The sequence below is a fragment of the Hippocampus guttulatus genome, chromosome 1 (assembly GCF_054856545.1).
Source record: "Hippocampus guttulatus isolate MCC_2025c chromosome 1, RoL_Hgut_1.0, whole genome shotgun sequence".
Taxonomy (NCBI): Eukaryota; Metazoa; Chordata; class Actinopteri; order Syngnathiformes; family Syngnathidae; genus Hippocampus; species Hippocampus guttulatus.
Window position 1 is genome coordinate 4,387,570 of NC_141261.1, and position 25,925 is coordinate 4,413,494.

The following is a 25,925-nucleotide window of genomic DNA, read 5'->3' on the forward strand; positions in this document are numbered from 1 at the left end:
TATTATTATGCCGGGCCTATTTATTGCACACGAACAACACTTTCAAGAAGCTCGATCATCAAGCTAATGACATTATTCCCATTAAGAAGTGTCAAAGGCTATTGCAGAAGGGATGTCATTTATTACATTGTTTTCCATGGAATTATATCATCATACAGCAACATGTCAAAACCTTGGCCATGGCCACAGTAGAGGCGTGTTCCTGAGGTATTCCTGGAAGCCTGGGTCTGACCCCCACTTTTTCAAGGCCTGCCTTTCCAGGATGGGAATGCCGCTGACGTAGCGCAGCAAAAACCAGACAAAAAGTGGCGATGCCACACTTATGTACTGAGGACCTTGCATCACTGATGAGGCTGAGAGCCATAAACCCGACCACTGCAGTATCTCTCCAAAATAGTTGGGGTGTCTGCTGTAACCCCACAGCCCGCTCTGAATGAACTTACCCTGAGGGCAGGGAACGCAAAATGTTAGTAAGCGCAAACAAGATGCTGTGTCATGCCTATGTTAAACAGGTTTACTTACAACATTATCTGGGTCGCCTTTGAAAATCCATTTTTGCTGGTCGGCGATGGCTTCTGTGGCAAATCCGATGCCCCAAAGGGTCCAGCCAACATAATCCCTCATTCCCAGAGGAGTGTTGCGCTTTTCACTGTTGAGCATGAGGGTGGGCAGCAGGGTCATAAACACCCACACAGCTGGAAAAAAAAAAAATTATTTTTGTTTTTGTTTTTTTACAGTCCATGGCCCCACTATCACAGACGTTTAAGTGATCTTGATTTTGTTTTTAAAGTAATCTTGCTGTCAAGGGACCGTGTGAGAATAAAGGGTCACAAAAGGAGTAGTAGGGAGGAAAAAAAGCAGTATGTGATGTACGCACAACTGCGGATGTAAGTTGTCAGAACTGGCGTTTCTGAGTAATGAACCTAATGTCAAGATGCAAGTTTACCGTTTCATATGGATAAACACCCCCAAATTTAAGACCACTTGTCTTATTTTTAAAATATTTTGTGATTATTGTTGGCTACGATTGTAATTAGCCAATATTGTAATTTTGTCTGTTTTTCACATTGTAGGTTGTGGTGCTTATTGTATTATATCTGACTTTCGGGTTGAGTGAACGCTGGCGCGTTTTGGCTGCCGCTGCTCAACCCGTATTGTTTTGTGTTTTTTGTTATTGTAAAGTGTCCTTGGGTGTCTTGAAAGGCGCTTATAAATAAAATCTATTATATTATTATTATTATATCATATTTTTATTAACTTTGAATTTTTTTTTGAGAAATATTCTTAACTGTCAAACACACGTGTAGGTTTGAGTTAAACACTTGTACGAGCTCAGTGGCTGCGTTCTGAACTCTGGTTGCAGGTGACGGGAGAATGTGAGACCAGCTTTGCTGTTTGACCACTCGTTATAAATACAGCAATTCCTGTGTGTTTACATGTTAACCTTGAATGTCATTGAATGCATTGGCACACCAGCAAGATGGCAGCCTTCATGTCCATACATAGAGATCCTCTCTGCCCAATTTCAGATCTTTTGATTAAGTACAGTGATCCCTCGCTACTTCGCGGTTCGTTTATCGCGGGTTCAGTGCATCGCGGATTTTTTCAAACATTAAAAAAAAAAAAAAAAATTTTTTTTTACATATACATGGAGTACAGTACTGTATATGTTGCTCTATGTGACTCGCTGTTGTTTTGCAGCTTCTCGCGGACCGTTTGCGGACTTTAAACTTTTTACCTGTTTATGTTAATTGGGGTAATATTGTGGTTTAAACCTTATTACCTAAGTAGCCTTTGCGGATTTTCATTTATCGTGGATGGTTTTGGTCCCATTAACCGCGATAAACGAGGGATTGCTGTACATATGTAGTTTATGGGTGATATTTGTTAGATTTTTTTTAAAAACTATTTAATAGAGATCACCCAATCTGAGTTAAGTACCTTGAATAGTCCAGTACACAAAAAAAGTGCCCGGGCTGCCTCGGACATCGTTAAACCTTCGATCATGTCCGTCCTTCAAGATTCGCATGAAGAGGAATGTGCCCAACCTGCGGGAAAAAGTTTTGTTAACCGCCAGTCGCATTAACCAAGGCATTACTCATTAACCCGACTTTCGGGTTTCTCCGTTGACCTCAGCGGCCCGGCTGAAATTTCATTCTCCTTGTGTTGGGACTCAGTAAGAGTGAGGTGTCTGTGATTAAAACCAGCATCCTGCGTGCCCATTCAGAGGAATTTGATCACATTGGCTTTATTTTATTATCTCCCCCCCCCCCCCCCCCCCCTGCCCTCATGAAAAACTAACCCGACCCAAACGAACATACCTGAGCCCCCACGCCGTCACCAGCCCAGTCTGAACATTCTGGCGAAGATGGGCGGCCCCTCCCCACAGACGGCTCAGGTGGGCGAGCAGTATAAATGTGCCAGATCCTGAAAAGGACCAATAGACAGAATCACACGTTGGCTGGCTCGCGGCCGAATAAGGCGTGTGTTCATCAATCTTTTACCCAGGAAACGGCAGGTAATTGGTTCCAAAGTTCAAGGGTGATACCGCCCAGAAGCACAGTAGAAGAGCGACAAGTGACAGGAACGGGTGACACTGAAGTGTCAAGGTGAAATCGGACGGCCTCATTGAAAGGTAAGCCAAGTGATTAACTCGTAACAATGAACTGAAGCAGCGGTTCTGAAATGTCAAAACCAATTTTGGGGCAACAATTAAAATGTACCGTTCATTAATAGCCTCTGAAAACATGTCAATCGCCTGTGTCAACAGTGCACATTCTTAGTGTACATGTTCCAAGTGTCTTTCAGATATAGTACAATTAAATCTCTGAGGTGTAGAAAATGTCACTACATCTTGGCACTGATCACTTTTGAGGAAACTCCCTTACCCAATATTTGAGAACTCGGCATGGCAGAGTAACAACTGTTCAAGTAATAACATTTATGACATGTTTCCAAATTTTATTTTTCATAAAAATATTCAGCCTGGGATGCATTTTACAGTGATGAAGTATTCAGAATTCGTGCGCTCGTTCGAACATGACGTCGTCTATCCCTAACCTACACTATGCATTAGTCAGAACCACACACACATACTGTACATATATATATATATATATATATATATGTATTCAATCCAGTGAAAAATAGTAGGTTCTAACTGAGAATGCCTTCTTGTGTCGCCCATATTCAAACTTGTTCATTACGCGTCGTTCGGAAAACGAGGCCACCCTGTCATTTTTTACAGTAACTTTCTAGATCCATCATGTGACGATCGATGGACGAAAGAGATAACATGTATTTTTTTAATAACCTCACATTTTCTTTCTTTCATTAGTACGTTTAAAGGCTGATGAAATTATGTAAATGAAAATTGAACCACCAAGATTCTTTGTTAATTTTCCAACTCAATAACATAGTCATTTATAATGTCTTTATTCATTTATTTGATGGTGATTGATTGTGACATAATGCTGATCACATGCGCCCTTTCTATCTCGCAAACCACTGAGAAGGTTGTTTCACAACAAGGTTGTTTGTTTCACAACAACCTTCTTAGTTTTTTTGTAATACGATTAACACGAAGACGCATTTGCAATGTTACGGAATCTAAAGACAAATCATATGAAAAAGAGCCATTTCAATAATGAACCCAGCGACAGTTTATCTTGCAAGGTCGGGCAGGGAGAGAGGCAATGGGAGAAAAGGTTTAGGTTTCGTTTTTACCTGCCAAGTCGTAGAACTTCTCGGTTTTGAGCGCCGCCGCCACTGCCCAGCCGGCCCACTGGATGCCGAGGTCGGTGACAGCACATTTGGCCACAGTGCTTCCCATGATAAAGTCACTCAGATCGGCCAGCAGCTGCGAAGCTGGAGACGTTGTCATGAAGCCACTCCTCTTCCGTAGTTGGTGGAATAAAAACTCATAAATTTACCGGTCATAGTTCGGAGCCGCCATGTTGTTGGTGGGACGCTCTTTGTCGCAAGGGGTTGTGGGTAACGTAGTCATTACAGCCCCACAAATAGTGAACATAATTGACGTAATTGGCATAATTGACGCCGAGTGAAATGCATTGCAGAGAGGAAAAAAAAGCAAACCCAAATTATTCTATAAATTTGAATACATTTCCAGTGTACATTTCCACCCCCATAAAAATATTGAATCTTTTTTTTTTTTTTACATAGACACAAAGAAGTGAATTTAAAAGAAATAAATGAGTGTGTCCTGAACCCTGAATACTTGGTGATCGACTGTAGTCGAAGATATAGATTTTTTTTTGTTTTTGTGACATTAATCAAGAGTCCATTCAGAGTGTTTGGTTTGGTTTGTTTATTGAACATAAAACATATATACAGTAATAATTTGACAGAAAATAAGGTAGATAAAAAAAGAAAGAAATCAATCTTCATACAACACAGTTATTATGTTCAAGGGAGTAGGAAGAAGTAAAAAACTTATCTAGTCCTACCCCGTTATGTATGCCGAGAGTGTGATTGCGGACCGCCGGAATGTGGGCTGTATCAGTTGACTCATTCCGGTCATGGTTAACTGGAGCCTAAAGCAGCTGACTTTGGCCGCCAGGCGGGACGTTTTGGGAAAGTGAGGGAGAAACCAGGCCACCTGAAGAAAATCCATGCAAAGAATAATCAATAGAGATTTGAACCTGTATTTCCTCATTGTGAGATAGATGTGGTAACAATGCCGACCCTTCAAAATTACATGAAGTGTCAAACATAAACCGTAATAAAAGTAAAAGAAATTACTATTAGTATGAATGTTATGATGATGATGATGATCCATCCATCCATTATCTGAACCGCTTCTCCTCTCGAGGGTCATGGGCGTGCTGGAGCCTATCTCTGCTGTCTTCGGGCAGTAGACGGGGGACACCTTGAACTGGGTGCCAGCCAATCGCAGGGCACACATAGACAAACAACCATTCGTGCTGACAGTCACACCTAGGCCATGTATGTTTTTGAAATGTGGGGGGAAACTGGAGTACCCGGAAAAACCCACACAGCCACTGGGAGAACATGTAAACTCCACACAGGAAGGCCGGAGACGGAATCGAACCATGCACTGTGAGGTGGACGTGCTAACCAGTTGAGCATCGTGCCGCCTGATGATGATGATGATGATGATGATGATGATTATTTTTATGTCATACTCAGACGAGACTAACAATGGCAGACCGCACAAGTCCTAAAGGCAGCACCGGAGACTTTGCCAAAAAAGTCCAAAGACAGCTGACCAGAGGCAAAGAAAAGGTACAAATTACAGATCTCAAATGGTGGCATTTAAACATGACACATATTGCCTGTTGTCTATTTTTACTTGTTTTTTTCTTGCAGGTACTGCAGAAGCTTGGGAAGTCAGAAGAGACCAGGGACGATCAATTTGAACAATATGTGCTACAGTTCAGTGACCAACAGGTAACAGTATAAATAAATGGTCATTCCGTGAATTGCTGGATTTATTTTGGATATAAAACAAACGACGAGAGGCACAATACTTGACATTCATGCTCACTTCTTGTCTGTTGGCAGTATGATGGCAACAGAATGTACAAAGACCTGAGGAACTACGTAGAAGCAGTCAGAGGTGACTCCCTTTGTGTTTTACTGAATCACGATGCTAGATAATGTGTGTTTTTGTCTGACATTGCCACTTCTGCTCCCTCCAGACATGCGAGAAGCCTCAAGACGCCTCGCGCAGTCTTTGTTCGATGTTTACGAAAGCGACTGGGTGGGACAAGAAGACATTGGAGCCATAGTGGAGGTCATACCTGACACTAGCCACGTTCAAACTAGAGCTGTTAGCATTAACCTCAAGAGAACCGCTTAGCATTCACATATATTAACCCTTTCATGTACCCTGTAACCTGATAACACGATAAGCTGTCCACTGTAGTAACCGCTGTCCCTGAAAGGGTTCAGATGATACTCCGTGGTTAGGTTTGAAATCACACGACCATACTCTTCTCCACACCTTTTCGGTGCAGTTTTTTTTTTCCCAGCATTGTCATTCTATCCAGCAGGCCAAGCAATGCAGCCTCTTTCCATTTTGCCGTTAGCCTAATATTCAATACATGATGAGCCAACAAATAGAGCTCTTGGAAAAATTGTGTCATCTGCAGTGTTGAAGCACGTTGTTGTTGTTGTTGTTGCTGGTTTTGAAACAACATTTATTTTTTGGGCAGCATGGAGGAACAGTGCCTGCTTCACAGATGCGATCAATCTTTTATTTTATTGTTTTTTTTTATTGAGTCTGACTGTTCGTTTTTAAAATTAGCCCTAATCTGTAAATGACAGGATTTTTTTTCCAGAGTTGAGCTGAGGAAATAAAGCAATCCCAGCCATATTTTTGGAGTTTTACTTCCCGTATCTCATTTTATATATCATGAATCTCTTTAAGGGGGAGGATCTTCTCTGGAATGACCACGAGGTGAAGCTATTGGACCAAGCCGTTCGGACCATGGAGTCCTATGTGGGTCAGTTCCCAGATGTCAGAGTAGGTTCACGCAAGACAAATGACACTACACAACAACTGTACATATAATCAGCTCCTTCACAAAAGCCGTGTCATAGATTCTACCTTCAAAAAGACAATCACGATCAATTTTCATGTCATTGTCAGAGAGGTATTCCTTCCGAATGAGTAATTGTGGTCAGTTTCTTATGACAAACGGTACATATATACTGTACTGATAAATCAATATATTTTTGACAGTGTGAATCCAAACTCAACATTTTTATATTTGTAAAGGCAGAAATGAGATGCACGTTTGATTATGTCGGTGTGTGCCGAATGAAGTGGCCATTGCGTGGATATTTGCATGTGACTTTTTAGGAGAAAGTCTCCAAGAGGGCGAGGAAACTGGTGGACTACGACTCATCCCGTCACCACCTGGAGGCCCTGCAGATGGCGAAGAAACGAGATGACATCAAGATCAGCAAGGTTCTCCGAAATACTCAAGACTTAGTGTAAATTGTCCAAACTTTTTCGGAAAAATAAAATAAAATCACAACTTCTTTTGTAGGCTGAAGAGGTGACGAACGGTGCCAAACGTATCTATGAAAGAATCAATAACGAGCTCAAAGAGGAGCTCCCTGTGCTGCACGAAAGGTCTTTTTTTAGATTTATGTTCAAAGACATCTTGCTATAGCAGCCTTTTCCCCTCCGAGCACATCATGTTAATTGCTTTTTTGTATCGCAGCCGCATCGGATGTTACGTGACGGTCTTCTCTGCTGTGTCAAGTTTACGAGACATCTTCTACAAGGAAATGAGAACGGTGTGCTGTATGAGCGCTGACAAATGACAGCAGCAACAAAAAGAGAAAAGATTTCTTTTCAAACCAAACATTCTCTCTTTTAGCTCAACATAGATCTGCACAATGTGGTGAAGGAACTGCAGGCCCAGCATCCAGACAAAGTGTTTGCAATCAAGGGAATTCAAAGGTGAGACACTTTTTTTTTCTCCTTTTCATTAGGCTTCATTTTTTTTTATTTGGGTCAAAGTCTTCATTGAAACTTTGCTATCTAAACATTTACAAATACATAATTGGTATATGACAAAAAGCATAAACATTCATATGATAGAAGAAAACAAATAAGCAACACACCAAAAGGTGCAACAACCGCAATTACCTCAGTCCATAATGCAGAGCGGGATCTTTTCAAGTAAGTAAGCCATTTTAAGCTAAAAAGTAAAACTTTTTGATGTTTTAGTCGTCAAAATAGTAGCAGGTAGCCACGAGCGTACTGCCTGCCGCTGTATATTCCGATTCAATAAATTACGTTTGCAAATTTGGACACCCACGTATCATAGAAATACAGCAAATACTATAAGTGCACTCCATTTACCATTTTAATCAAATTGAAAGTGCAAAATGCAAATAATTTCGAGCATCACTCACTGATGTTTACACAAACGGCAAGTGGAGAATTTGGGTGCGAGTCCAAGCTCAAATTTTGATTGAAATCTTTGTCTTTGTTTAAGGTATGGCTCCTTGAGGAGACGAACCCTAATGTCCCCCAAGGCTTGGAAGAGCAGTTTCTCCGAGTTCCACAGGAGCTACAGTCCAAAAGGTGGCCAGAGATTTAGCTTCAGGTCCCCGGACAAACCTCGCCACAGCACTCTGTCCAGAGAGAGCAGCGCCGTCGCAGTCTCACCGCTGTCACCTCCTCCGGAGAGCACCACTGAGTCGAGGGGGTCGAGCCGCATTGAGATCCATGACCCTTGCGTGCAAGAGGATGCTGAGAAGAAGCCCGAGTCAGTAAAAGAAAACACAAATCTGGATGATGAGGAGGAGGGTTTGAAGACAGAAGAGTCGGAAGCGAAGAGTTCCGCACAAGTGGATAAGAAGCAAGAAGACGCTTCGCCGAGCGAGAGCAGCGGTGAGCTGAATAACTCGTGCGACTCTGACAGTTTGGAGCTCCAGCTGACCGGAGGAGACGACGGTTCACTGCATGTTGACGACGTGGGGAACAGCCACGACGCTCCGAAGGCCAACGGACTAGAGAATGGGGACGTTCCGGCATTGAACACTGAGGAAGTGGACAAGGTTTGACTTTTACTCTACCCGCTTTGGAGTCCATACGAGCCGTATCCCAAGTGAGAAGCTGTTCCTTTGGGCTGCATTTGAAGGCTCAAGGATATTCCAATATAAATTCAAATATACCATAGCCTTCTTTTTTTAAGTTGATTGGAACACTATTAAAGTTCCTGTGAAAATGTAAATATGTCTTGTCATTTTGACAGAACACACTGAAGAGTGCTTTTAAGTCCTGACAAATTTGAATGGACAAATAGTTATGAAATATGGCTTCAAAATTGTGCAATATCAAGTTCTTGTGTCTGCTCTCAAACACTGATAAACAATCATGCTCTGGTGGTAATGTACTGTACATTTGGGGCATTCATGCTGTACGAAAGGGATGGGCAACTGGCGACTTGCTAGCTGTACACTTTGAGGAGCCCCATGATTCATTTTCAAAAATATATAATTAAAAAATTAATTAAAGGGTTTTTTAAAAATTAAAAATGTTTTAAATTGTAAAATAAAAAATTACAACCCCCCCCCCGAAAAAACATTCAAGTTTTTCCCTAAAAAATGTGAAAAATCCCAAATATGAAAAATTATTTAAAAATTTAAAAAAAAGAAAAAAAATAGACAAAAAAAATCAGCGAATATGCGATTCTGTTGGCGGCAAACTCTGAATAAGAGTGCGTCGGCTGTAGTTTTAAATGATAGTATGAACAATCACCACTGGATGTCAATATGCGTTCTTGCAGTAATTTTTGTAAGCTACTGTTGTTTTCTTTGTTTAGCTGCTGAATCTAGATGACTGATGTCTTTGTTAATGTTTTTAGGTTTTGTGTCTTTGCTTCTGTGAAACACATTGAGTTGTATGAAATGTACTATCTAAAACCACCTTGCGTTGCCTTGTTGAGATGGCAGACATGTCTTGGTTGCCCTTACACTGGGTCTTAGACTGCCTTTTACTGCACCGTGAGTAAGCCTAATAATTGTTTACGTATTTGGAATGATATGCAGGACAAAAATTGTAGGCCCAACATCAATAATATAAAATTTTTGAGTGAGTTGTGAATAAAATGTTAAACTTTTTTTCATTTTTAAATTTCCTTTTTAAATTTGTGGACCTTTTAATTCCTCTTAGAAACCTCTAGCGTTGTTTCCCTCCTAGGTGACTTCTGCAGACTCCAAGAGTACGGATGTCTAACAAATCCATTCTCTGTGCCTCAAGGTTTGTGCTTTCTTCATGCAGCAAACTTTTTGACTTTTGCCCATTTTGTCTGTGCTTGACTTTTCCTTCATGTCATGTGTTGAATTGAACAGCTCAAGGGGATGGAAGACGGAAGCCAGCAGCTGCAGAGGAGGGAGGAACAAGACTGCATGCATCTGTTGTTGTCCAACACCTTCCCCCATTCTCAGCATATTTTTAATTATTTTTTTTTTTGTCCACTTTTATATACAAAGCGCATGGACACAATCAGGACGTGTAATATTTTAGTACGAAGGCATTCGTTAATGCATAATTCCACACATACTTAAGTAGTTTATTGTGAAATGAAATCTGCCAATTTTCATTTATGGCCATAGGGATGGGCATAATAATCGCTGAATTGTATAATTGAAATGAGGCATGAATTGAGGCAAAATGGAATGTACTATGGCAGTAGGGTGACATTGAGCGGTCAGCATGTCTGCCTCACGGTAGGGGTGTCATCGGTTCAAATTTCATCTCTGGGCATCTGTGTGCGTTTGTACATTCACTCCGTGCTTGTGTGGGCATTCTCCAAGTTCTTCAGCTTCCTCCCAAGTATGAACAATTAGTTATCAATTAGTCATAATTATTTATTAAGTTGAATGCCTACCTCTGTTATAATTATCTTAACAATGTATCATCTACTTTCCCTTTGTCGTAACACACATTAGATTAGATTGAAAGAATTTATTGTGGCCAAAAAGCAATTCACGTACTGTCAAAATAGCTCTGATTGCGTAATAAATCAGCATTAAACTCGTTGTCAGTGTGATGATTTTTATTCTGCCTCAAGTAAAAGATTAAAAGACTATTCTGATGTGATGGGACGCATTCATTTCACATTTTCACTTATTTATAACGGTCACTATACTTCAGAAGAAGTCCAGTCAAAATAAAATGGAAAAATATACAATATTCAATATGCACACGAAATGCGCACTAAAACCGGTAGCCATTCCAATAGTTTATTTCCTCATGCACACTAAATTCTTAAACAGTTGACTTAGAATTCCATAATGACTTTTTAAGATACAGTATTTTAAAAACGTCACCACGTAACAGACGCCGGCACGCTCAGTTACCTCCGCACTTTGTTTATCGTTTGTTGTCTATTTAATGTGTTTGAAGTGTTTGTCATACCAAAATGTAGTGTAATTGCGACGTTACGACGGCGGTCGCGTAAATAAGTGATGCGTCACGTCGCGTTCCGACCTACATATGCTTTTCGGGTTACGTCGCCGCCGTTAGTACGAACTTAGTCGTCGATCAATGAATGGCCCAAAATAGTCTGCCTCACATCGAAGTGGTAATCATTTGGACACACGATCTTCGCCCGTCAGGGCTGAGAGGGGCTTGTAGGCGCTCACTACGAGAATGTATCGGCTCCACGTTTTAACTCTATAGTGGTGCACTTCGACGTCGACGATCTTTGCATATAGGATAGGGCGGGGCTGAGGACGCTCGTGCACGGTGCGCTCATTGTGAAAGTCACGAGCGCTTTGAAAACGAGTTCGACAGCACTAAAATATTTCCAAGACGACACTTTTAACGCAGTCAGCTCAACTGTTGTTGACGCTTGACAAGATTTTATGTAGTTTGGGCTTGAGTGAATCTCACTTTTCTCCCCTGTCGAAGTTTGCAAACTCCAGGAAACCGCCGACCAGCTTGCTTGTTGGTGGCACGCGCCCAGGTAAGCTCTTCAGACGTGCAGCTGTGCTGAATGAAGCGCTCAATAATGAACCGACTTGACACCTAGATCCCAATGGGTGCATTTCAAGTCACTTTTGTGTCTGATTATCTAATTTTATATTAATTCAAAGATAATTGAAATATCTTTGACCTAACATCAAACGAAAACGACAGGGAAAGTCAGCCGAAATTGGCGAATGGCGTCGCTAAACGGAAATGGCGATGTTGACGATTTCTCTTGCTTGTTTTGCGACCGACTTCTGTTCTGGTTCAGCGTATTTCACAAAACGTGAGTTAAGATTACAACGTTAGACTAGGATCAATAGTTGCCAAACATATAGTTTTCAGAATAAGAGTATAAGAACTTGGTGAACTTAAACCAAAAAATCGATCCTATTACTCAGTGAATATGGACATGCTTTTGCCCATCAACATATAATAAATGAATAAATACGTATACACGTACTTGCTTACTACTAGAGGTGCATCAACCAATCTACAGCTAATCGCTTATCATTAATTGCTAATTATTTTTGATAATCAAGTCATTGATTAGAGATCTTATTTAACTTGCACATGTCAACATTTTCTGAATTTCTGCATCTCATTAGTACATATCCGATTTCTTTAATGCTGAAAGCAGACCGATTACACTGTTCAACAGCAAATTTTATTCTGAGATGGTTTCATGTGTCCCTTAATGTATTTTAGATGCAGATTTTTGCGATTACAGTATTTTAATTCGTTGTTTGACCTATAAAAGCTTGCGTAATAGGCATTTTGGCATGCGCTGTAATTTGTAGCAATTATGTTTCAGAAAAAAACCCCACCTCTTGTTGAACCTAACCCTTAATTCATAAATATGAATATCTTCTTCTCCTTTCGGCTTGTCCCTTTTCAGGGGTTGCCACAGCGAGTCATTAATTTCCATCTTTCCCTGTTCTCCGCATCCTCTATATGACTCCAACGACCTGCATGTCTTCCCTCACGGCATCCATGAATCTCCTCTTTGGCCTTCCTCTCTGTCTCCTACCTGGTAGCTCCATCTCTAACATTCTCCTACCAATGTATCCACTGTCCCTCCTCTGTACATGTCCAAACCATCTCAGTCTGGCCTCTCTAACTTTTTCTCCAAACTTTCCTGTCTGAGTTGTCCCTCCGATGACCTCGTTTCTGATCCTGTCCATCCTTGTCACTCCTAAGGAGAATCTCAGCATCTTTAACTCAGCCACCTCCAACTCTGCCTCCTGTCTTTTGCCAATTGCTATTATTCAAACATTATATGCTAGAGAAAAAAAACAAGGGCAGTTTTCGAGTATACCGAGATATGTATCAAATTGTCTTTTATTGGTGTGAAGGTTTGAAAAAAAAATGTGCAAAGCAATGAGCTTGAATTCCGAGCAGAATTAAGATTTGGTTTTAGTTTAAACAATTCTATTGGGCTCTGTGGTGTAGAAAATGCTCGGGTGGATACATTTCTGTAAAATGTTGATGACATTTGCGGTGTCGCAAGTCTTAGGTGGCATCCTTCTTGCTTATTAAACGGGCAACTTTTAATTTTGTCTTTCAGCTTTCGACATGGCGACACAATCTCCTTACACTAACACAACGGAAAATAGTAAGATGACTTTGGTACTCTTACTAATCTTGATTTCTTTATTTTGTTGCCCTCTTGCTTGCATCAGGCCACACGATTGCTGCTCCTCAAATGTGTTGTTGGGTTTCACACCACCCCTTATGGAATCATCATATGACTTGATCAATTTAGATGTAATTGGATATACAGCTCCCTCTAAAAAAGAATTGGAAGGGCAAGGTCAATTCCATCATATTTGTTGCATACTAAAGACATTTGTGTTTCAGATCAAAACATGAATATGGGACGAAAGTTCAAAATTCCAGCTTTTATTTCATGGTAGTTACTTATGTTAGAGCCATTGTATAAATGTACATCGACAATTCAATTTGGAATGTCCTGAAAAAGAAACTCCCGGTGTACTGAGCGACAGACTTCGAACCAGAGTATCAACAGCTGTTGACGGAAGCAAACATTGCGTGAGATGCGAAGAAACACCCAAATCAATTCAGAGGTTGACAAAACCATCAGACTGGCCAAGTCAGTCACAAGACCTTAACCCAAGAGAGCATGCATTTCATCTCCTGAAGACAAGGCTGAAGGAAGAAACCGGCAGAAACGAACAACAACTGAAAGAGGCTGCACTAAAGGCCTGGGAAAGCATTTCAAATGATGAATGCAACTGCCTGGTGAAGTCAACTGGCCACAGGCTTGATGCCGTGATTGCACGTAAGGCGTATGCCAGCAAATATTAAACGTTATTTACTTCAAGTGACATTGAAAAATGTCTGTTCCGATACTTTTTGCTCACTTTTCAAGCAGAAAGGCTTCAAACAAAAAGGTGCTCTGTCCTGAGTTGTCCAACTCATCTGGATATAAATACCATAAAATAAAAAACTGGAATTCTGAACTTGTCTCACTTTCACATTTTGATCTTCAACTAATTGTCTCCACAATACAATAAAAAAAAAAACCCAAAGGAATTGATCTTGCCATTTTCATACTTTTGGAGAGCATTGTTAAAACAAGTTATAAAATACCGCACAATAATCACCTTACTCTTAAAGGGTAACTCACCCCTTACCAGACTCTTGCTCCACCCCTCACTAATATTTTGAAAACGGCACCCAACGGGAGCGTTGCCCGGAGTACTTTTGGGCTTGGAGGGTGAAGACGTCTGGGTGTGGTCTGCCTGTGAATGACAGCAGCAGATGACCCAAATATTTGCTCGACTGTCAAGTCAAGTACAACTTTTTTTTGTCAAATATACTGCAACAAGCAATGCTAAATAAATTACCCAAATAAATCACTAGCCTGTAAGTGGATATCAAGATGTTTGCAAACGCTCCCATTTCAACTCCCAACTTGCTACGGAGGCGTGTCGGCGACCGAGACGCATTTTATAACCCACCGTGGCAGGGTGACTACAAAAAGATTCCGAAATTGATGTGAGGATTCCCCGCTAGTTCAATCAGGGGACAGAAAGCCAAATTCACACGCAGTGTGGTGTTTAACCTGAACATGGTGTCCCAAATTCAAGATTCTAACAAACATGCAAACTGTTTCTATAGTTTATCAGCAAACAAAACAAAAATGTTTTGGGGGCCGAGTACCCCTTTAATAAACTACCGATGACTCTGCATTTGCCACAATATGCTAATCATGGCCATCATTAGCTGTCCTGCATGTTGAGAACACAAATGAAAGAAGCGCTCATGGTCTTGTTTCTTTATAGTTACAGCGGTGACATCTACAGTCCACTTCAAACCAGACACCACAGTTATTGCAGGTAAATATATATATACAGTATATACACTATATATATATATGTATACTGTATATATTTTTATTTTATCACTGTTGTGATCTGAGGTCAGTGGCAGCGATTGAAATCGTGTCTGAATCCCTCTCGTGTGCCCGCACCTCCAGTGGTAGCGACGCTCATCGTGCTGACGGCAATCCTGCTGAGCGTCTTGCTGTATCACTACATGTGCAACAACAAGGGGGACTACAGGACCACGGGGGAGCTGGCCCCCGGCGAGGACCTCGACGAGGATGCCGGTAACCAGGCCGCCGGCGAAAAGAAGGAATACTTCATTTGAGAGACTGAAGGCCACTCAAAGCAGGAGTCGGAAGGCGGACCGCACACCAGCAGAATGTCTATCTGAAGAAAATCTTGCGGGTGCATGAAACCAAAGAAGAATTATTTTTGTGTGTGTGTGTTGTATTTTGGGACGTGTGGCATGTGGCAGACATGCATGAAAGCTGTTAAAACATTACTTTTTGATTATATATTATTGTGTGCTACAATATTTATCAAACATGCCTCTTGGGGTAAGAGACTCCATGTTTTTAGCTGTTACCATTTAAAAAAAAGAAATTTGTATGCTTCCTGTCATACTTCAGTTTGTCATCCATTTTTGACATAAATATGGAAGGCAATAAAGATGTTTTGGAAAATGGATTGTTCATTTTGTGACAGAAGTGGAAAACGTTTTAAGTTTAAAGTTTGAAAATTATTTTTAATGAGCGCAAACAATCACTACTACAAGTTTCCTCTGATTTGACACAAAATGTCCTGTGGTCAGATCCAAATTCTTTGCAGATTATACTGAGGTTGTCTACAACGGTGCATTTTGAGTTTGAACTGTTTTGATTGGAACCTGATTTTGCTGAGCAACTTTTGATATTTACTCAAACGGTATCAAACACAATGCTGCAGTAGTTCCCGACCACTGCTCCCTGGCCCAGTTTGGTACTGGGCCACACAAACGGATTATCCAACTCTGCATGCATCATTTGAAGCGCTCATCGTCACGAGGGTCGCGGGTGTGCTGGAACCTATTTTCGGGGAGTAGGCGGGGTGCGCACCCTGAACTGGTTTCCAGCCAATCGCAAATATCGAAGTACTTTTTGGGTTGTAGCGGAGCATAAACTTCATGATTGGGAACGCATGTCATCATCCTCCCTCTGCATTTAGTTTGCGGTTGGGAATATGCATCAGTAATTGAGAAAAAAAATCAGGAACCGATTCGTGGCAGAAAAAAAGGTTGTTGACTAGTAACCACTGAAATAGGCTTCACTTCTAATTGCCCCACGGGTATAAATAAAGTTTTCTGAATTGAATCACTTCCCACTCAATGACTGTTTGACCAGGTTGTAGTGTGCCTTATCATGCGGTTCTAAGTGAAGTTGTAAAAATGTAACCTTGTGAGTAATTTGGCAGCACTTGTTCACTCTGAAATGAAAAAAAGGACAAGACATTCATATTCTCATCACATTACAAAAAAAAACAAACCCAAATGTCCTTTATTTAGCAGTATGCCCCATTTGAATACATATGTGAATAAATTTAAACAAACTTCTCAAATCTCCAAAATAACATTGATTCTAAACTTACACTTTTAAATCTTAAGTTTAGTATAAAAAAGTTAAGTGCACCTAAGTCGTTGACACTCATCTCCTTTAGTCATTTGAAGACAGAACATGTGCATAAGAAGTCCGTTGTCGGTTTAGCGCTGCGGCTCTCTTTTTCCTATCTCTCTCTTTTTTTTTTTCAAACATCGGAAAGAGAATCCCTGAATCAGGAATGTCCATGATCCTTTACCAGAGAGGAAGCCTGTCGGGTTGTGGTTGGCATGACTGCTGTACTCGTACAGGAAGTACTTCATATTGCTGGCACCGCCGTCACAAAAAAAAACAAAAAAACTAAACGGGGCCGTTCAAGTTTTGGAAGCTGTGCCCTGCTTTTCTTCAGGAGCTTTTGCCTGAATGACCCTTTCCACAACCGCATCACCGTTACAAGAACCAGGAGATGTTTTTTCTTTTTTTGCTTCCCTGTGGCGACAGCCTCCAAAACGTGAACACGGTTCGTCGGATACCCAGTGAGGAATATATGCAAACAGCAAATTCTTGTTCAAATAATGTAGTTAAAAAAAAAAGAAAAAAAAAAGCACAAGTCACAGCATACAGAGAGAGAAAAAAAGGAACATTTTGGTTCAACTCTGGAAACAAACGTGAGTGCTGTAAACCAGCAATTATCTACCCTCGGATGTCATGGAAATTGTTTTGAATAGACTCACCCAACCATGTAGTATTTTACTGATGAGTGTGTGGAGATGTGGTAAATTTTCGGGTAGAGGGCAACATGAAAAATAAAAGCATCTGAGGGGGTTTCATCATCTTATCGTGCAGCGTATATATATTTTTTTGCAACCGCGGATACAGCCTGGTGATTGGCTAAGCTCAGTCACGTGCCTCCATTTGGTAACAAATCCCCACCGTTGCCCCTAATTTCACCTCAAATTTGTCGAGCTATACAGTTACAAGAAAAAGGATATGAGCCCTTTGGAATGACCTGGATTTTGTGTATAATTTGGTTATGAAATGTGTTCTGATCTTCATCCAAGTCACAACAACTAATACGACACAAACAATATGTTCATGTAATTTTGTTGGACACACCATGTAAACATTCATCATGCGTGGTGGAAAAAGTAAGTGAACCCTTGGATTTAATAACTGGTTGACCCTCCTTTGACAGCGATAATGTCAACCAAACGTTTCCTGTAGTTGCAGATCAGACCTGCACAATGGGCAGGAGGAATTTTTACACAACCGTTTCAGTTCAGAAATGTTCTTGGGATGTCTGGTGTGAATCGCTCTCTTGAGGTCATGTCACAGCATCTCTATCGGGTTGAGGTCAGGACTCTGGCTGGGCCACTCCAGAAGGTGTATTTTCTTCTGTTGAAGCCATGCTGTTGCTGTTTTCCTTCTGTGCTTTGGGTCATTGTCCTGTTGCATCACCCATCTTCTGTTGAGCTTCAATTGGTGGACTTCAGCTCTTCTTCAAAATATCTTAGTAAACTTGGGAATTCGTTTTTCCTTCGATGATAGCAATCTGTCCAGGCTCTGAGTGAGCAAAGCATCCCCAACCCACGATGCCTCCTCCAGCTTACTTCACAGTTGGGATGAGGTTTTGATTTTGGTGTGCTGTGCCTTTTTTTTCTCCACACTTCTTGTTGTGTGTTCATTCCAAACAACTCTCAGTTTTGATTTCATCTGTCCACAGAATATTTTACAAGTAGTGCCGTGGAACATCCATGTGATCCTTTGCAAACTTCAAACATGCAGCATTGTTTTTTTTTGGGACAGCAGTGGCTTCCTCCGTGGTGTCCTCCCATGAACTCCCTTCTTGTTCAGTGTTTTGCGTATTGTAGATTCGTCTACAGAGATGTTGCCGTGTACCAGAAGTCTTTAGCTGCCACGCTAGGATTCTTCACCTTTCCGAGTATTCTGCATTGTGCTCTTACAGTCATCGTTACAGGACGGCTACTTGTAGTTAATAGCAACGGTGCTGAACTTTTTCCCATTTTTAGACAATTTGTCTCACCGTGGACTGATGAACACCAAGGCTTTTAGAGTTGCTTTTGTAACCCTTCCGAGCTTTATGCATGTCGACAATCCTTCATCGTAGGTCTTCTGAGAGCTCTTTTGTGCGAGGCATGGTTCATATCAGACAATGGTGTCTTGAGAATAGCAAACTCTAAAGTGGTGTGGGTTTTATAAGGCAGGGCAGCTTTACCCAACCACTTCAATCTGGCTAATTGATTGGACTCCAGGTGGCTCACTTGTATTATCTTATTACAGGGGTGTCAAACTCATTTTAGTCGCGGGCCAATTTGGAGTTACGTCTTCCCTCGGAGGGCCGTGATGACAATGAAACCACAAAATGATTACTTGTACACAACAAATTAATAGTTTACTAGTTTTGAAATCACTCAAGTCGATAAAAATTGTTTGATCAATTGTTGTTCAAATGAGGGTATGCAGGCTCACAAAATTATTGCAAAATCTCAACGTTATTTACGACACATGACAATTTAATATTTCAGAACAGATTTTAGCAATTTGACACACATGATTTGCTTTCGCGTGCTATGTAAAATGACCTGGTCGGCCGGATCTGGCCCCCGGGCCTTAAGTTTGACACCTGTGGTTTATTAGCTTAAGGGTTCACATACTTTTTCCCACCCCGCACTGTGAATATTTACATGGTGTTTAAAAAAAAAACGAGAACATAAAATTGTGTGCTATTGGTTCAAGCAGACTGTGTTTGTCTGTTGTTGTGATTTAGACAAAGATCAGAACACTATTTTATGAGCAATTGATGCAGAAATCCAGGTAATTCCAAATGGTTCACATACTTTTCTTGCAACTGTATCATCCTTCCCAACCCTTACACGGCCTGTACGCTAACTTTGCATTACAATATTAAAGCAAGACATGAAATAGTCAAACATAAAGCTAGTACTTGTTTTCTGATTGGAGCTTGTTAAATAAACGCATTCACGCAATATTTCACAGTTTTCTGCAAAAAATAACCACCAACACCCTTTCTGGAATTTGTCATTTTAGTTTAGCAGTGCATGTCGGGTTTCATTAAATTAGCAGTAATGTGCAAATTAAAGATGATGAAACTCACAATATTGTTTGAACAATTGTGCAAAAGCCCATAACTGGTTATTGGATAATATAAAACGTCCTTGTTTTCTTTGGTAAAACTGACTTGAACTGTTGTTTTTTTTTTTGCTGTTTTAAACAAAAAATTGAATGAGCCTCACTAATGGAAACCAAGGAACCTATTCAAACGTGCCAGATTGAAAAAGGGGTGGGGGGGCTTTTCCTCAAAAGTAAATTAATACCAAATTAAACAACAGACATACTTTGACCGATAAGCACGCTTCAGACATTTAGTGTATAAACTCTAGGTATCCGACAACAAAACAAAAAAAAGAAAATTAACAAGCTACAAATGTTATACCAACCAGCCTGTCCCAGTCAACTCATTTGGATTGAGAAAATCTTGTTCCATTTTCTTTTGAACGTTTTGTTTCTTTAAACGGGGACAATCCCCCAGTGCTCTTTGGCACTTGACTATGTTAAATCTACACGTTGCCCCACAAGGTACAGTAAACCACTTTTTCTGCAAGTGCATTTTTACATTTCTTGACTTTCAGTTCTTTAAATGCGACTTGCTTTTTAATGTTTTTTTAAAACATCGAGGACAACAAATTCAATCTAGCTCGATGCACGTTTTTTTTCTTGAGAATTTCTTGTGATAGTCATACTGATATTTACATGTAAATACAACATCCAAAAGTTTAACTACACTAAAAGGTTTTGAAAGGAAAAAAAAAGACGACTGGGGATTTTTTTTCCCTTGCGTTCAACTTTGCAATTGTGTTTCACTTTCACTGAAGCAGCTTGACTATCATAAACGACATAAATTGCCTATTGCCTAATTTCTTTTCGATAGATGCAGAATTAAGTGTGATATTTTGGTCTCCAGACGAGTCATTTTCAACTGGGTGTCAAAAATAATTTTAAAAAGACATTTAATGGCCAGTTGCACACCTTAAGAAACAGAGCAGCTTAGCATCTTGACTTCAGATTTGTGCTGCCGTCTTTGTGTATTTGAATATTTTATCATATTTATCCACTTTTAATTTGTGGCCTTATCGTGTGGTGTTGATGATCAGTTTAACTTGACTCCTCAGTTCCCCGTAATGCGCTCTGATACGTTTTCACACAACAATTTGGTTTGATATCTGATAGAATGGCCAAAAGGAAAAACGAGTGAGACCAGTTGAGAATCTCTGGTGCAGACTTGATCAAAGACTTTTTATATGATTTTATTTTGAGCCAAGGTGATGATGTTATTTATTGGTTTTTGGTTATTGGTTATTGATGCTGTTTTCCAAATGTTGATCTCTTAAACGGGAAGTCAAGTCACACGGTATCCTGATTCAAGTGACGTGTGTGGAATAAAAATTCACCCGTTTTTATCCAGCTCAGGTGGCAGCCATTTTATCTTGTACATCACAGCGCCGAAGAGCTCAGCTGGCAAATGTCACCAAATGACCAAAACCAGAAAACGGGTGAGCCATGACGGTCGTTACCAGAGCAAAATGGCCTCTCCTTGAGATGGACAAAAATGGATGGATTTTCCGCTCAATTTATATTCCACACACGCAATATGAATCCGACTACAGTGCTTAGAATAGTGGAGGACACCAAACATATTGTTGTCAAGAAAAATATTGACTTGACTTTCCCTCTAAGTTGACTTTATGGCGTTACCGTAGAGAGCCTAACCCTTGCAAAATCTATCAAGTTTAGCTACCTGGCTAACCTACTTAACAACGAGTGTCAAAGCACAGGCCACCATCTGCATGAACCTGGAATGACCTAAACTAAAACCAAAGCAAGACGCAATGAAATATGATGGGATGGATTCGAGTAAAATACTTGCGTTGGTCATTTGATCGCTAGGTTACAAGTGGAGTACTGTACCTTTCACAAGGGCTCAAAAACATTACATTCCATTAGGTGATTTCAGTATTGTGGCTAAGCAGCCTAAGGAGGCGATGGGGAGGGACGTGATGTTGGGGAAGAGGGTGGGCGCTGGATTGGGTGTAAGCGCGAGGGAGCAGCTGCTGTTACCAGATGGTGTAACCTCCGTTGGAGCCGCCCAAGAAGAAGTTGTTCTTGCGCTGCGTCATGACCATGTTGGCGCCCTGCATGGCCGCCAGTTGGGCCGCATTTGGGGCATGCCCCGGGGGTGGGGGCTGAGGGGAAATAGAATTGACCATCAATTCAATCACTCCCCAAGTCCCCAAAGAAAAATTCTCAGGGAGTTATTAGCTTAATTTTTGCACTTTTGTTCATTTTTATAATACAAATGAATCGTAAATTCAGAGTGAGTTGTGTTAAATTTTATACTTAAGTTCTCTCTTTCAGTCACCAATCTTACTGAAATCATTTAAAATGATCTGTCATTGGTTTAACAGAATTTTATCAAAAGTACTAGTGGAATCGGTTATGAGGAATTGAATAATCTTGCTAATATTATTCTGAAAAAAAGTGGTATTGAACATCCCTAAATACAAACAAATAAAATAAAAATTCTCTCATTTATGATTTTCGACTGCATCACATTCACCGACCTACCAACCTATAAACATTCACTTCCTCAACCTTTTTTCTGAATTTTCATCTTTTTACAATTTTGTCAGGGAGATTACCACAGGACTGCGCGGGAGTGTTTTATATACTTAGCAGTGACAGTTCAATAATGCCCACGCACACATTTATCAATAAAGGCAGAACCCTAAATATTTTGGTGATAATGGCCCAAGTGAAGACATTAACAAGGACCAAAATCAAAACATAGCTACACTTCAACAAGCCACGGCCGTGTGTATTCCATTGAGTATTAATTACTATTGTGAGAGTAGGACGCAGTGCAGTGTCCGAATGTTTCAGAACCACTTTTCCTCACTCGGGTGGCGAGCATACAATAAAATCGGCGTTAGTCATAGTCTGCGGCTCTGAGCATTATTGGACATATTAATCTGGTGATAAAGTTTCACTTTGTGCCGTGGTTCAAGTACAATTGCATTGAAGCATGGGGAATCAGAGCGTGCAGCCAGGTTTCTGTTACCGGTAATTAATAAAAAGCTACGGTCCCAAACGGTGATTTCCTGCTAGCTGTTGTTCCAGATCACCCGTGCTGTGTATTATCTGGCGTTGACAAGGTAGAGAGACTCGAGAGCGGAGTTTGAGTAGTTAAGATCTAACTTAGCGTAGCTGTAGTCCATCTTGTAGCACCACCTTTGTGTATGTTACCTCCACCGCAGATGCCGCTTGCCAGACCGATTTCATTTCACGCAAGTTCTGCTTTCTCATAAGGGATGTTGCACACGTGGGGAAAGTTCGATAGCATGGGTCAATTTGTCATGTAATCTAATGTTGATTAGGTCTATACGATTGTCTTATCCAGCTGTGAAGGTAAATGTATAGTTAAAAAGGAAAAGCCACAGCTCGGTCATCAGCATTCTCCAGGGGTTTCCCGAACCCGCCACCCCCGAGTTGGGGCCACTACCGTCGGACCCGGGGGCCACCGAGGCTCCGAACTGCGACGCTCATTTGAAGTGAATGGGACACAGACAGTCAGTGCCCCCCACAAAAAAAAATTCCCCAAGCTTCAAATTAATATGTATTTTCGAGCCGAGGCGACATTGGCTGATTGTACTTGTAGAACCTATCATATTTTTTCAGTTGCCACATCGCAAAATTCAGGCGCGCACAGAGCCCTGCAATGGTATGTCAACATGCTGACGGCTAACACTCACCGGGATGGAAACGCTGCTGCCAGCGGTAAAGCGAGCGCCAGCATCGAAGCCACCCTCAACCATCACTGTGGAACCAGGGGGGTACACGGCTCCCATGGGATAGTAAGCCAGGGGGACGTTCTGGGCCATCGCCCCGACGGGCATCTGCGGCTGCATGGGCATGTAGACCTGAGTACCCACATAAGGGGAGGTCATCTGAGGTACCTGGCCGGTTACCTGAGGGGGAAGCACATATCTGGGCTGGTAGATCTGTGGAAACACACAGAAGAAGTTGTTAAAGATTTTTACAATCTGGCTCATCGCCACCATCTCTACGGTTACCTCAGAGTATGCGGGTGGCGTGTCCGTGTAAGGAGGCGCCTGAGGAGAGATTTGCATAGCATGGGGGTAAACAGGGCCGGTGCTCTGCTGAGGGTAAACACTCTGCTGTGGATATGAGCCTGCAAGAAAAAACATAACTTTAACAAATATACACATACTGGAAAACTCAAACAAGAATGCTGAAAAAGTGATGGATTTTTCTTTTGTCGTCTTCCATGGCCATAGAAAATGCCCATCTGGCATTTCTATGAGGACACCTGTTTGGTCGAATTTTCTTAAGTTGTCATAGTGAATGCTGAAAAGACTGCAAGTCAAAGTGTTTGATAAGTTAATAACTCAAATTTAAGTAGATATTTTAAAAAAGTATTTAATATTGATTCATAGTATATCTGCCTTTGTTTTAACACAAGCCTAACATATGAAAACCAAAACATGTATTATTGTATTTGTATGTAATTCTGAGTTGTAATACAGATAAATTGTTGCTTGAGTTTGTTTAAAAAAAAATTAGGACAAAAGAACGTACCGTGGCCTATGTCAATGTGTTAATGTGAGCAAGCTATAATAGTGACTATTAATATAACTGAGCCGTACAGACATCAACTCTTACTCTTCCTGGGAAAATGAAACCAAAAACAGCTCGTCCAAAACTGACTACATTACATGATCGCCTGATAATAATCAATGCGACATGATCTGACCACACATTCCTTCGTTTGAACTAAATCGTGTTTTAATTTTTAATCTGACATTATAAAACGCTAAATTCAACGTGTTTCTCAGAAATTCCGACGGCCACCGTCAGCGTATTGTTAAGTAGCCCAACTCGGTTGTCCAAAACAACTAGCATTGCTACCTTTAGCGTTAGCGACGCATAGCAAGCAGCTGACGGGGGAAAAGACTCAGTATGTGCGGATAAAATACCTTTGTTGTTCATTGTTACGATCTGGTTCGAAGTTCAGAGGATATCAGTGTATATCTGGAGACTCTGCAAGTCTTGTCACAGAGTCGCTAAAACGAACAGAATCACGACGTTGAATGGCAATAATCTACTTCCTTGTTTTTCTGCCTCTTGTTGTTGTGGACAGTGGTGACGTCACCTGCTCTCTTTCGGCGGGCAAGCGCGGCTGGTTGGTTATTTCGTGGCGCGCCGCCTACCGGTCAATGGTGGAGCTGACGAGTGAATGGCAGGAGTCAATTGTTGGGCCGTGATAGATAGATAGATAGATAGATAGATAGATAGATAGATAGATAGATAGATAGATAGATAGATAGATAGATAGATAGATAGATAGATAGATAGATAGATAGATAGATTTTGGGCTAAATTCGAAGTACCCATGAATGCTCTCCAGTCAAACTGCAAGGGCACATGTAGACAAACAGCCATTCAAATTTACGCTTAAACCCAAGGAACTTTAGAGTAGGCGTCACCTATCTTGTTTTGAAACGAAGAGCAACTTCTTGTGTGCTAATTCGTGAAAAGGGCTACCAGTTTGATACACACTTCTGAAATAACTCGTTTGCGCAATATACCTTCATGTATATTATTAATGATGATGGTGACGTTCATCTATGTAAAGACCCTGACCAAGTGACCATTGCACTGTATGTTATGTATTTAACAAGGTAGGAAACAGATAAATACTGAAACAATATACAGCATTTAATTTCTATCAATCACTGCAAGTGTTTTCATCTTCAAATATTATTTATTTTTATTTCACCTTAATTTAATGACCAGGAATGTCCCAGTAAGATTAAAAAAAAACTTTTCTCAAGGGAGTGCTGGCCAAGAGGTCAAATTACAAAAAGCGCAATGACAAAAAGTTACAGCTTCAACACAATTTAAAATGACATCCAAATGAGATAAAACAGTTGCAGGTTAATGAGACTGTCTCAAGTGCTCTCGGCCTGGATTCAAGTCATTTCATGAGATAAATTCCTTTAGTTTTCAGTCCTTTTGCAACCGTTTCCATGTTGAAGGGGCAGAAAGGACCCAATTCAGTGCATGCAAATTGAACAATTAGCAACAACATTGATATTTGAAAGCAATGAATCAACACTTCTATGTGTGAACAAGTTACATTTGCAAAGGGCAGTAGTCCAAAAATGGCCTCGTAAATAAAAGTGAACTTGTTTCCAGCCCATCTCATATTTTACAGGTCTTCATAATCTAACATGGGTGAAAAAAAAGTTGTAGTTCAAATTCAAGGCGATTGTTAAAGCAGATTTGTAACCCCCGATTTCATTTTCTCGTAACATGCATGAATGTTTCTATCAGCACATAATGAGGGGGGGGGGGGGGGGTCAAAGCGCCCCTAAAATTTAAGATATTATCTGGTTATTTATTTAA

General features: G+C 40.8%; 4 protein-coding genes across 5 annotated transcripts; 2 read left to right on the forward strand and 2 right to left on the reverse strand.

Annotated features, from left to right (window-relative positions):
• Positions 1–99: 99 nt before the first annotated feature.
• LOC147210108 (uncharacterized) lies at positions 100–3,968 on the reverse strand. The gene is made up of 5 exons (XM_086105202.1): positions 3,727–3,968; positions 2,322–2,427; positions 1,942–2,048; positions 523–695; positions 100–444 (listed from the first exon to the last, which is right to left on the reverse strand). Exons 1-5 carry the CDS (start codon positions 3,881–3,883, stop codon positions 166–168), a joined length of 822 nt encoding a protein of 273 aa, XP_085961328.1. The 5' UTR covers positions 3,884–3,968; the 3' UTR covers positions 100–165.
• On the forward strand, positions 2,463–10,541 carry bin2a (bridging integrator 2a). The gene is made up of 13 exons (XM_086105188.1): positions 2,463–2,635; positions 5,170–5,265; positions 5,350–5,430; positions 5,545–5,599; positions 5,682–5,776; positions 6,413–6,508; positions 6,848–6,955; positions 7,038–7,123; positions 7,215–7,290; positions 7,374–7,456; positions 7,998–8,562; positions 9,707–9,766; positions 9,859–10,541. Exons 2-12 carry the CDS (start codon positions 5,182–5,184, stop codon positions 9,740–9,742), a joined length of 1,365 nt encoding a protein of 454 aa, XP_085961314.1. The 5' UTR covers positions 2,463–2,635; positions 5,170–5,181; the 3' UTR covers positions 9,743–9,766; positions 9,859–10,541.
• A 697-nt stretch (positions 10,542–11,238) lies between these two features.
• LOC147210110 (uncharacterized) lies at positions 11,239–15,512 on the forward strand. 2 transcript variants are annotated; one of them, XM_086105217.1, is made up of 4 exons: positions 11,239–11,477; positions 13,047–13,094; positions 14,788–14,841; positions 14,982–15,512. In XM_086105217.1, the coding sequence occupies exons 2-4, from the start codon at positions 13,055–13,057 to the stop codon at positions 15,152–15,154; spliced, it is 267 nt and encodes an 88-aa protein (XP_085961343.1). In that variant the 5' UTR covers positions 11,239–11,477; positions 13,047–13,054; the 3' UTR covers positions 15,155–15,512. The 2 variants fall into 2 exon arrangements, with proteins under 2 accessions (XP_085961343.1, XP_085961351.1); XM_086105225.1 differs by lacking the exon at positions 11,239–11,477 and adding an exon at positions 11,535–11,765.
• An 809-nt stretch (positions 15,513–16,321) lies between these two features.
• dazap2 (DAZ associated protein 2) lies at positions 16,322–24,664 on the reverse strand. The gene is made up of 4 exons (XM_086105238.1): positions 24,494–24,664; positions 23,570–23,688; positions 23,249–23,497; positions 16,322–21,682 (listed from the first exon to the last, which is right to left on the reverse strand). The coding sequence occupies exons 1-4, from the start codon at positions 24,504–24,506 to the stop codon at positions 21,554–21,556; spliced, it is 510 nt and encodes a 169-aa protein (XP_085961364.1). The 5' UTR covers positions 24,507–24,664; the 3' UTR covers positions 16,322–21,553.
• Positions 24,665–25,925: the final 1,261 nt, after the last annotated feature.